General features: G+C 47.5%; 1 protein-coding gene across 1 annotated transcript in view; it reads left to right on the forward strand.

The window, feature by feature from the left end:
* The window catches only part of LOC137344772 (protein CASP-like), a 501,289-nt gene that overhangs the window by 473,536 nt on the left and 15,203 nt on the right, over positions 1-12,550 (forward strand). Inside the window, exon 18 of the mRNA XM_068007906.1 lies at positions 2,036-2,152. Coding sequence (XP_067864007.1) covers positions 2,036-2,152 — 117 coding nt within the window. The remainder of the gene's footprint in view (positions 1-2,035; positions 2,153-12,550) is intronic.

The raw sequence follows: 12,550 nt of genomic DNA on the forward strand, positions 1-12,550 counted from the left end.
TATGTGTAGTTGCAGGACTGTTTTGTGCGGGGGGAGGGGGGGCTGGTGTGGGCGCTGCTCTATCCAGGTGGTGAGGACTGGACTCTTCACACTGTCTGATGTTAGGAGAACCGTTCACATATCAGTGATTCCCTGGCCTCACGAGGAGCCAGGTGAGCCACTGTTCTGCCCATGAGTTGCTCCTCCTCGGTGATGGGGTTCCTCAGAGGTGTAATGAGCCACGTGTGCAGGGGGTATCCCTTGTCCCCGGGGAGCCAGCCCTTGCGGGTGTTCGGTGCGTGGAAGAGGGGCGGAATGTTGGACTCCCAGAGGATGAAGGAATCGTGGCAGCTGCCAGGGAATCTGGCGCACACGTGAAGGAATCTCTTGCGGTGGTCACAAATGAGCTGAGTGTTGATGGAGTGATAGCCCTTCCTGTTGATGAACAGTCCTGGCTCGTGTGGAGGTGCTCGTATTGCTATATGGGTGCAATCGATTACACCCTGTACCCGTGGGAAGCCAGACACAGCATGGAATCCCACTGCCCTCTCCGTCTGGCTGAGGTCGTCCATGGGGAAGTTGATATAGTGCGAGGCCCTGTGAAACAAGCTGTCGGCGACCTGCCTTTTGCACTTGTGTGCTGACGACTGAGAGACCCCGGCAATGTCCCCGGTGGCACCCTGGAATGATCTGGAGGTGAAGAAGTTGAGGGCAGTGATGACTGACAGCGACAGGTAAGGAGATGCTGCTCGGCCCAGCCGGGAGCAGCTCGGCATGAAGGAGGCTGCAGATGTCCGCGACTACCTGGCGACTGACTCTGAGCCTCCGTATGCACTGCTCCTCAGAGAGGTCCAGGAAGCTGAGCCTCGGTCTGTAGACCCTGTGGCGAGGGTAGTGCCTCCTGTGATGTCACTCTCTCTGTTGTTGCCCTCCGTGCTCTTGTGCAGGTGCCCGTGGCGCAGCACTGTGTTGTGGAGCTCCACGTGGCGGAGGTGGATGCCTTGCCTGGCGAGGCTGGTGATGTTGCTCATCCTCAGATGTCGTGGTGAATGCAGCCATGACACCCCCCACCCTGACGGTGTGAGTTTGAGGGGGTCCGCAAAGTAGGTAAATATGTTTGCACAGCAAAGTTTTGGGCGCAAAGTAAGAATTTTGAGTGAAAACACAAAGGTGTTGCAGCCAAAACTTTGTCTGAAGTGACAGAATGCCCTGCTGCAATAAATGAGGTTTTCCCCCCACCTGTCAAATAATCCTTTGCATCTCCCACTGGCTGCTGACTGAAACACGTCTGCTCCAACAGGGAGTGTTTCCCCCAGCACGGGAAACACCCTGAGGATCCTTCAAAATTGCACCCCTGCCAAAGTGTCTACTCAATCAGGTATCTCAAGTACTTTAACTGTCTGTCAAAGTATGGAAATTATCATCCCGCCGGCTTTATTTGCCGGTGGAACTCCCACATTCGGGAACGCGCGCACATGTCACTGGGAAACCTGGAAGTCAGCGGGTTGGAGCCGGGCTCCGGACCCACTCCGGATTTCTACAATTTTAGGAGTCCCCCCGCCCCAAACGCACCCGCTCCGCCATCCAAAAATTTGCCCCCAGGTGTCAGGATTTCCCCTCCTGGTAACTAGTGGCCACCCAGTGGGGGCTAGAAACTGCACTTGTCAGTTGACCAACTAGTGCCTGTCCGCCTTGGGAGGTGGCCAGCGGAGCCTCTGGCATTGAGGTAGCTTTAGCATGATCCGTCTGGCAATGGAAGTTTGGAACTAAATCAACCCTCTGTGATGGACTAATTCCTGCCTTGTTCCAGGATTTGAGTCGGCCTCAAAACTCTGCTACCTCCTCGATGTGGACATCGTGGGATTGTGTGGACATCAACCCCATTTGGTGCTGAAAATTGAAATGTAAGGCAGTGCAGGTTCCTCTCGATCTACAGGCTATGGTGCCTAATTACACGTGGGAGCTGAGAGGGCTCCCTGCACTCTGCTGAGTTTTGAAGAGCCTGGCCTGCAGTTTGCTGGGGTATACTGACTGAGCCTGTCACTTTCTGTTCCAGGAGAACCGTATGATGCAGCAAACATTGCACGCACTGCAGAGCGAGTTGGACAACCTACGAGCCGACAACATCAAACTGTACGAGAAAATCAAATTCCTCCAGAGCTACCCTGGCAGAGTGAGTACAGCCATCTAAACGTGAGGGCAGTTTGTAATAGTTATTACACTGACAGGTTAACCTAATGCTCCAGCTGTAGAAGGAGTAAGGTTCATCCTGATAGAGAGCTGGGCCTATACTATAACTGGGTGAATGTTCTCTCATATCTTACTTGCACTGTTACCTGTCCCCACAAACTACACAGTCTAAATGTCAGTGCTAGTTTAATTTATATACATGCTCACAGTGAGTCAGGATACCTGTTTTATAACAGTATGGTTGTTTATGACACAGGGGCCATTTAATTACAGTGATTGTAAAAGTCAAATTCCTTTTTTAATAAGTGGTATTCTGGGATTTTTCTGAATTCCAGGACTCTGTCCATTATTCTAGGAATGCCATAAATGAGTGACCTTTATTTTCTGATGCTCGCCCATAAATTACCAGATTTATTGAATTTAATTTCACAACTTGCCATAGTGGGATTTGAACTCACAGCCTCTGGCTTGTTGGCCTAGTATAATAACCATAGCACCCTATATTCATTTACCAGTTTTAAAGTAATTTCAATGTTAAGTGTTGACATAAAAGCATTACCAAAAAATCGTGACAACAGGAAGTAAGATTCTATTACACAGGAAGTGTGTGTATATGCAGGATTTTAAATGAACTAGTAAGTCCATAAATGTAAGTTTTTATTTACAAGGTGGCAACAGAGTTGGAAGAGACTTCAGAAACTCGCTCCACAGTGTCAGCTAGTGGCCAGAACCTGCACCTACATTGTGACAGTTGATAAAGCACAATTGAATGGAAAAGGTTGACATAGCAATTTACAATGGTAAATACTGACAGATAAGTTTGACCAAAAAGCATGACAACAGGAAGCAAAGTTTCTGCATAGGAAGTGAGTGTCCTGTGCAAAATCTTCAATAATCTGCGAATGGCCTCGCTGTATACAGTAAATCTGAGATTATGGTCTCTATCTTATAACCTTTCTCTGTTGTCTTCATATTGCTGTTTCTCTCTCTGTCTTTCCTCCATAGTTATGAGGAGAGACTTTTGATACTGGGACAGTTTGCACTGAAGCAGAGAAGGTTAAGAGATTTAAATGGAGAATTTTAAAATTTTAATAGGAGAGTCAGCGACACAAACATAAATCTTTTGAAATTTGTCCTGAAGCATTTCTTCAAATCATTTTGAAAAACATCTGCACAGACACTGAAGAAAAATGTTCCAGCGATTCAGCTGACTAAGTGGTACTGACACATCTTGAGAAATTGGGTGCACTGCACAGTCTGCATTCAGATAACAGTGACAGCTCTGAGAGATCACAAAGAAAGGGAAAGAAAGTCCTGGGGTAAGAGTGAGAACGGTTAGCAACAGAAGGCTGGAGTGACAACAGCATAGGTTTGAAGAAAAAGGCTTGTCCTGGGAGGGAGCCAGTGGTACAGAGAAGAGAGGTCAGTGCTCATAGGACTCTGTATCCATTTACCCACGTGTTTCATTATTATCTCCAACCAGTTTAAAAGTAATTTCAATGTTAAGTGTTGACTTAAAGGCATTACCAAAAAATCATGATAACAGGAATTAAGGTTTGAAGGCAGGAAGTGCGTGCATATGCAGGATTTTAAATAAACTAGTAAGTCCATAAATATCAGTTTTTATATACAAGGTGAAGGGAAGTGGGTGATCAGTAACAATCATGGGCTGCGAGAGGTAAGCCTGAGGAGTGGGTGAGGTTTATTAAGAGCAGGGAAAAGTGGGAAATGCAGCTAGCAGGAGGCTGAGATTGGGCCAGAGCACGGGATGGGGGAGGAGGGGATGGTGGAAGAAATTCCACAGTCGAACAGTAACGGCTGGATGGGTCAGCAGGACTGAGAGTCGGCTGGAATATCAGCGGGCGGCAGGAGCATGAAATAATAAGTGAAATCCCACTGGAAGTGGGGATGGGATTATTATAAGGGCTATGGAAATGAGAGAAATACTTCTACGTCATTCGTGCCCTAGCAACGCAGGGTGGCAGGAACACCTCTGTGCCTCTGGCATCCAGCTTTGCACAGGACCTCACGAGTATTTAAAGTGTAACAGGCATTGCCGAAACTGGCAGAAGCAGGAAGTCAGCATTTTAAATAAATCTTGGAACCCACTTATTTCCTCCCCCCCCCTCCAACCTGAGATGGGCACCCCATTGGTCCCAACAGCAATCAATAAATACCCTTCACCCTGACATATGGCCCAAAGGCGCCTCCATGGCATGGGTGGAAGTTGAGCCTCCTCCCACATCCATCCCCAAAAGGCCCCCCCCCTGCAGTTTCTGAATGGGCAAGGGCCATGGTTTCTGAGCTCTGTGGTTTAGTAGCATTGAGAGGTGCTAAGTACAGCCCTTTCCAAACCTCTAGGCCCATGAAATTCACACAGGACAAATTAGCAAGTGCAAAATATAATCAGGAAGGTAACTGAGTGGCCTTAGGCATGTGGGGTCAGGTTGTCAGGAATTGGAGGCCAGACTTTGGTCTACAGGCTGTACTGTGGACACCCATTGCCATAAAGGGGAGAAACTGCATTTCAATCAAAGCTATTTTATAATGAAGTTTAAAAAGATTTAATCTCATCAGCTCTATCATTAAACTTTTGTTGTAGCTCGCTCTAAATCTTCAGCAAACTGTGAACTGAATATGGTAATCTTTGTTGATCGTTTCATAAATATGAAAAACAATGTCACTTACAATTATCAAGAGATTCTTTCCTATGAAAAATACTCCTCCCTCTTTAATGACCTAAGTCCAACGATAGATGATAATTCGAGGGTGTAGATTAGAGTATTGACTGTTTCACTGTTTTACTCAATAACCTGCCCTCCTGAGATGAAATCCTGTTGTTCACTAACTCTTTGCGATGCAGTATTATAGAAGAGAGCCAAAAGGGATTCCTCAGTGTGGAAAATCGGAGCTGTCAGACCTGTTCAGGCACGCTCTGGAACATTCTGTCTGTCTCTGTCTGCCACATGTAGATAAGGAATGAATAGAGCATTGCTTGCAGTGAATTGGGCCTTTTATTTGAACATGTTTTTTGGGAGGAAGGGGAGGTGTGGGATGTGAGTGTTGGGGAATGGAACATTTTCACACTTTTGCCACACAGTGTTGTCAGATATTGCATGGTTTAGATAGAGTAACGCTCCCTGTATTTTGCTCCAATTATGTATTTTGGCTACTACAGCTACGTGTTTCTCTATCGGGGGTCACTATAGCCTTTGAGTGGCATTGAGCTTTCAGTGCAATTTACTAATAAGAACTGAGTTTAAACTGTCCAAATGAATTTCACTCAGGCTCCTCGGCACTGTTTGAAATCTTTCAGTCAAAGGTGAAAGGGCAATGCCACTCTGTCCACCCTCCTAAACGGTCATGTTACTGAGTGATGTAGCTGTGGGCTGTTCTTACCATATTTACTGATCAAACTTTGCCTCAAGTAAGTCTCCATCCTCCCTTGCCCCACAGCGATCCCTCGATTGAGATTTCTTCCCTCCTCCTTTCCCCAGCCTTACTCTGAGTGACTCATCCTCAGTGATTTCAACCTTTATCTAAATTCTATTTGTGCCATTCGTCCGACTTCTTTACCTGTCCTCACTCACCCTCACCCTACATATCAACTCCCTCACCCTACATATCAACTCCCTCACCCTACATATCAACACCCTCACCCTACATATCAACTCCCCCACCCACACCCCCGGACAACTCTCACCCTACATATCAACACCCTCACCCTACATATCAACACCCTCACCCTACATATCAACACCCTCACCCTACATATCAACTCCCCCACCCACACCCCCGGACAACTCTCACCCTACATATCAACTCCCCCACCCTCACCTCCTGACAACTCTCACCCTGCATATCAACTCCCCCACCCACACCCTGGACAACTCTCACCCTGCATATCGACTCTCCCGCCCACACCCTGGACAACTCTCACCCTGCATATCGACTCTCCCACCCACACCCTGGACAACTCTCACCCTGCATATCTTGGCTGCTTCTTACCGAGACTGGGACACGTGGTCTACCTTCTCTGTCAAAGTTGAGCCAACTCACCGCAGCAATGGAGGCCGGGCCTTGTCGTTCCTTTTTAAAGGGGTTAAGGTTACTGTCCTTACAGTTTTTCTCCACCATACTCTGGAGTGTACTAATAGCGTCAAGGTGTAGGTTTTGCTCGTCTGGTAGAGGTGGGGCCAAGGGTTCAGATTTCCCTTTCTGCTTGGGTCCCTGGCCATACGCTCCTCCTCCTTTCGCGCAGCCCTGTCCTCTTACATGTCCTGATTTGTCACAGTTGCCACTGACCTTCTGCTGGCTGCATTCTTTTGAAAAATGCCCTTGTTTGCCACAATTATAACAGACTTTTCCCCGTGCGCCCTCATTGGTCACGACGGCTGCCATTCTTTTCTGGGCCGTTTGAGGTTTCAGGTCCTGTTTGGACTCGTACCATGCCAAGAGGGAGATCTTGATGTCCTCCTTGGTTGGGGCTTTGTTGCAGTTAGTTCCATGGCATATTGGCAGAGCATGTGCTTGCATGCCGGGTTGACCGTGTTTTTATACTTCCTGTTCACCAAGCCCCAAAACGTGGGATCGTTCCCATGGAGCTCCGCACGTTGGTTCTGTCCTCGATTCTGATTGTATGCCTCAAAAAAAAAGGCCTCAGGTACTGAGTCGGGTGCTCATCCCATGGTTTGTGGTTTAGCATCTTTCCCACATCTGCCACTACCTGATACCCAACCACTTCACACACCAGCGCTGTCCGGGCGTCATGTGCCGGGATGTCTGGTCCGGTGGCGAAGACATCTGCCAATACCACACTTGGGGGTAATGCGGCTTGGATCAATCGACAATTGTCTTTGTCCGTCAGGGCATGAGTCCACTGCAGCGACCGGACCAGATCAGCTGTGCAGATCCTATATTTATGGTACATACACTTGTTTAAAAAAGAAGTTGTTATCACGATTTTTCCAGTTGTTGCCACGAATCTTGTTCAGTCAGTGGAAGGTGAAGGTCTGTCTCCTGCCTGTGTGGATTAAATGAGAGCTCAGCCCACTCAGAGCCAAAGGAGAGTGGTGGATCTAACAGCTTGTGCCATCCCCAGATACCTTTGACGCCACTGGCACCTTGCCTCTCCAGGCGGAGTGTGAAACCACATGTGAGGTGGCGCTCCATACCATTTCTCTCCTCTGGGGGCAGGGCTGTATTATAAATGGGGCATAAGCCCCATAAGAGACTAGAGAAGCTGGGATTGTTCTATGGGGATTAGGCGGGAAAGTGGAGTTGAGGTAGAAGATCAGCCATGATCCGATTGAATGGCGGAGCAGGCTCGAGGGCCGTATGGCCTACTCCTGTTCCTTTTTCTTATGTTCCTTAGAGCAGAGAAGGTTAAGGGGAGATTTAATAGAGGTGTTCAAAATTATGAGGGCTTTTGATATAGTAAATTGGGAGAAACTGTGTCCACTGGCAGGAGGGTTGGTAGCCAGAGAACACAGATTTAAAATAATTGTCAAAAAAGCCAGGGGGGAGATGGAGGAGAAATTTTTTTAAGCAGTGAGTTGTTATGATCTGGATTGCATTGTGTAAAATTGTGGTGGAAGCAGATTCAATAGCAACTTTCAAAAGGGAATTGGATATAAATTAAAAATATATTTGCAGGGCTGTGGGGAAAGAGCAGGGGAGTGGGACTAATTGTATAGCTCTTTCCAAGAGTCTGCAGAGGCACGACGGGCCGAATGGCCTCCTTCTGTGCTGCATGAGTCTATGATTCTTCAGGAACTACTTATTCCTTTCTCCTCCCCCTCCCCCCTCCCTCCACACCCAACCCTTCTCCTTTAATTCGAAAGAAAGAACTCAAATTTATATAGCGCTTTTCACAACCTTGGGACGCATTGGCCCCTTCCAAAGCCCACCACAAGAGTTGAGTGGATTCCTGATTGCTCGCTTCACAGCTAATTAAGTACTTTTTTGAAGTGTGGTCACTGTTGTAATGTAGGGAATCACAGCAGCCAATTTGCGCACAGCAAGATCCCATAAACAGCAATGTGATAATGACCAGATGGTCTGTTTTTTAGTGATGTTGGTTGAGGGATAAAGTTGGCCAGGACACTGGGAGAACTACCTGCTCTTCTAGTAGTGCCATGTGATATTTTGTGTCCACCTGAGAGGGCAGACGGGTCCTCAGTTTAATGTGTCATCTGTAAAACGGCTCCTCTGACAGTGCAGCACTCCCTCAGTACTGTACTGAAGTGTCAGCCTGGATTAATGTGCTCCAGTCCCTGGAGTGGGCTTGTACCCTTGACCTGCTAACTCAGAGGTGAGAGTGCTATCTTGGTAAAGCATCACCTGAAAATTTCCCTTATTGAGAACCTCACGCAAACTACATGACTACAACTTATCTCTGACACTGGAACAACCTCAGTCTCAATTAGGCTATCCAATATCTTTCACCATTGTTTAGTTACGATGAAATCGCTTGGCAATAGACATCCTATTGCTTCAGTTTTTTTAACAAGCATAAAAGACAATACATACATTTCCTTCTTTTGCCCTCTTCCTACCTCTGCCAGTGTCTCCCTCTTCCCTGCCATCCCCCGAAGGTATTGACTCCTTCCTGAGGTGTGACTTCATGGCGATTGGGCACTCTCTGTTACCTTAATCAGGAGTAGTGCCTTCAGTAGTCAGTGTTACCGTCAGGCAAGTCTAAACACCAGGCCAGGCTATGATTTGATTTTAGGATTCTTTTATTCATTTTCGGGATGTGGGCATCGCTGGCAAGGCCGGCATTTACTGCCCATCCCTATTGATACAACTGAGTGTCTTGCTAGACCACTGCAGAGGGCAATTAAGAGTCAACCACGTTGTTGTGAGACTGGAGTTACATATAGGCCAGACCGGGTAAGGACGACAGGTTTCCTTCCCTAAAGTGAACCACTTGGGTTTTTATGACAATCCGAGAGCTCCACGGTTACTTTTACTGAAACCAGCTTTTTACTTCCAGATTTTTAAACTAAATTCGGATTCTCAAACCACTACGGTTCATGTTCTCTGGATTACTAGTCCAGTCACAACCACTACACTACCGTACCCCTAGTATTTGTGTTGATAAATGGCAGTTTAACACAATTTGGGCAGGAGAAACTCTGTGATTTTACACAACTTCCAACAATCTTGAATTAAACAGGGAGCTGTTCACAATCTCCAGGCATTATTTCCTGGACCCGGAGATTGATTGCCCGGAATAGTGAATAAATGTTATGGCCAGTACCTCAGGGGTTAAAGAGTTGGAGCCAACAGGAAGCAGCATCACCGATCTCCGTGAGGTCCCCTCTACTGGCTCCAATCTGCTCCCAATGAAATCTGCGAATCCATAAACTGCTGTCTGTAACAGTCCATGTTTACAAATCCTTTTAATCTTCATTTCAACAGTGCCTCATTCTAAGCTCTATATCCATTAACAGGAATACCAGATTCTGGGGTAGAATGCCAGTTTTGTGATTATGTGTACAGAGCCTAGTGGTTATAGTCCTGGACTAGTAACCCAGAGGTCATGAGTTAAAATCCCACCACGCCAACCTGTGAAATTGAATTCAGTAAATCTGGTCATGTCGGGTGGCACCAGAAATTGCCAGATTAATGTTCAAAGCCCCACTGATTCACTAAAATCCTTCAAGGAAGGGATTCTGCCTACAAGTGACTCCAGACCCTCACATGTTGTTGACACTTGTTGCCCTCTAGACAACCCAGGATGGGCAAAAAATGCTGCTCGTCAGCATTGTCCACATTCCAAGAACAAATTTAAAAATGTTTTTTTATTGGTAATTTGGTGCCCCACCAGCCCTGATCACACGCCCCTCTCCAGTTTTTCTCCAATCCTCTCAAAGCTTATCTTGTCCATGGGACCTATCTCCTGATCTCATAACCACCCAGCTTCCCTTCCTGGCCCTCATGCTAGCTGACATTTTAAATGGTTTCCTCTCCTCAGGTACTGCCCCCCCTCCCCTTTCAAAACCACCATCATCTCCCCTCCTCAAAAAACCCACCCTCAACTGCTCTCCCTTTGTAAACTATCACCCCATCTCCAACCACCCCAAAGTCCTTGACCGTGTTGTCTCCCCCCAAATCCGTGTCCATCTTTCCCGCAACTCCATGTTTGATTCCCTCCAATCGGGTTTCTGCCCCTGCCACAGCACCGAAACGGCTTTTATCAAAGTCACAAATGACATCCTATGTGACTGTGACCGGGGTAAACTGTCCCTCCTTATCCTTCTCCACCTGTCTGCAGCCTTTGACACGGTTGACCACACCATCCTCCTCCAAAGCCTCTGCTCCATTGACTATCCCTGTCCCCTCTCGTCCTCATCTACACACCGGCCCTTGGTGACACCATCTGAAGAAATGGGGTCAGATTCCACAGGTACGCTGACAACACCCAGCTCCACCTCACCACGACCCTCTGCTGCCTCTCTGTTGTCAGACTGCTTGTCCGATATCCTGTCCTGGATAAGCCCCAATTTCCTCCAGTTAAACTCTGAGAAAAATGAAGATAACGAGTTCGAGGCCCCGCCACAAACTCCGTTCCCTGGCCAGCGATTCCATCCCTCTCCCTGCCCACTGTCTGAGGCTGAACCAGACCTTTCGCAACCTCAGTGTTCTATTTGACCCTGAGATGAGCTTCTGACACCATATTTTCTCCGTTATAAAGACCACCTACTTCCACCCGTCTCCACCCTGTCTCAGCCCATCTGCTGCTGACTCCCTCATCCATTCTTTTGTCACCTCCAGACTCGACTATTCCAATGCTCTCCTGGTCAGCCCCCCATCTTCCACCCTCCATAAACTTGAGCTCATACAAACCCTGCTGCCCGTATCCTAACTCGCACCAAGTCCTGTTCACCCATCACCCCTCTGGCCGCCTATGGCTCGGCATTCTTTTTGTCTGATTATGCCTCTGTGAAGCTCCTTGGGATGCTTTTCTACATTAAAGGTGCTATATAAATGCAAGTTGTTGTTGAAATTCTGTGGCACTGTGAGTTTCAAGTGAAGTCACCAATTATGGAAGTTACTGTTTTTGCTAAATGAAAAAATGAAAATGAAACTTGTACCTCACAGAAATTGCTGACATGGCTGGAGTTGAATTAGAGGAGGCAGAAACCTCTGACTGCAAGCCTGTGTCCAGCCAGCAGAGGGCATCTCGCACATTGTCTCACGGATCAGCCTCAGGCTGTACTTGTGCATCAGAATTACACGTAAGAGTAGAAGTTCCACTCGTTGTAAGCAGCCCCTCCAGTGGTAACTGGGTGAGTGGGTCTGGATGACCGGGGGTTCCCAGCTCACCAGCTCTCCGCAGTGTTCTGAGCCTGGTTTCCTACTGCTGCTGTTCTATGCACGAGCTTTATTTTATACTGAGAGCACGAGAGTGCAGCCTCCATTCCTCACCTTTCGTGCAAAGTTCCTGCCCAGTGTTCAGTCTTCCTAATTTGAATTTGGACCTTAAAGGCCAACAAGGTTATTGCCTGTCTGAAAGAGAGATATTAAATGCGCTGCACCATTTCTTTGGCGAATCAACAGGGTTCGTTTTCAAAGTGCCCATTCAACATTTATCGTAGAAATACATAGACATTACATGGAAACAGGCCATTCGGCCCAACCAGTCCATGTTTACCCTCCACATGAACAAATAGTCCTAATCACATTTACCCACCCTGTTCCCAAATCCCATCAACCCCTTTTCCTTCATCCCCCTCTCCAATCTAATCTTGAATGTTGAGATTGTTTCTGCCTCAACCACTAACCCTGGAAGTGAATTCCACAGCCTCACAACTCTCTGTGTGAAGAAGTTTCTCCTTCCCTCTGTTCTAAATCTCTCACATTTAATCTTGTATCTCTGGCCCGTCGTTCTTAACCCTTCAATTGCTGGAAACAGTTTGCTTCTGTACAGCAAGAGGGTGAAGTTCGAAGAGGGCATACCAGGGAAATCAACTGGTACTAGAGCTGGACCATTCGTACCCAACATTACACCATCAACTGTGACTGCAGGCCCAGGGGGACCAGGTAGTGACCGAGGACAACTGTCTCCATAGGCTGCAGACCAGCAGGGTGGTCCTTGCAGAGCTGTGCCAGCTGCTGAAAACATCTACAGCCAACCTCCATCCTAGGAGTGAGACTGCCAGTGGCAGTCATAGTCACTCCAGCCCTCACCTTTTCTGCCTCCAGCTAATTCCAGGCGAGCACAAGGGGACAACTGCAGCTTCAAGCAGTTTGCTACCCACAGGTGCTCTTGTTTAGCAGGACCAACATTCTCCTCCCCTTTACACTCAATAGCAAATACTTTATCCAATTCCAACACACTGCTGGATTTCTCAAGGTACCAGGAGTAATTGTT

Source organism: Heptranchias perlo, chromosome 28, assembly GCF_035084215.1.
Source record: "Heptranchias perlo isolate sHepPer1 chromosome 28, sHepPer1.hap1, whole genome shotgun sequence".
NCBI classification, from domain to species: Eukaryota; Metazoa; Chordata; class Chondrichthyes; order Hexanchiformes; family Hexanchidae; genus Heptranchias; species Heptranchias perlo.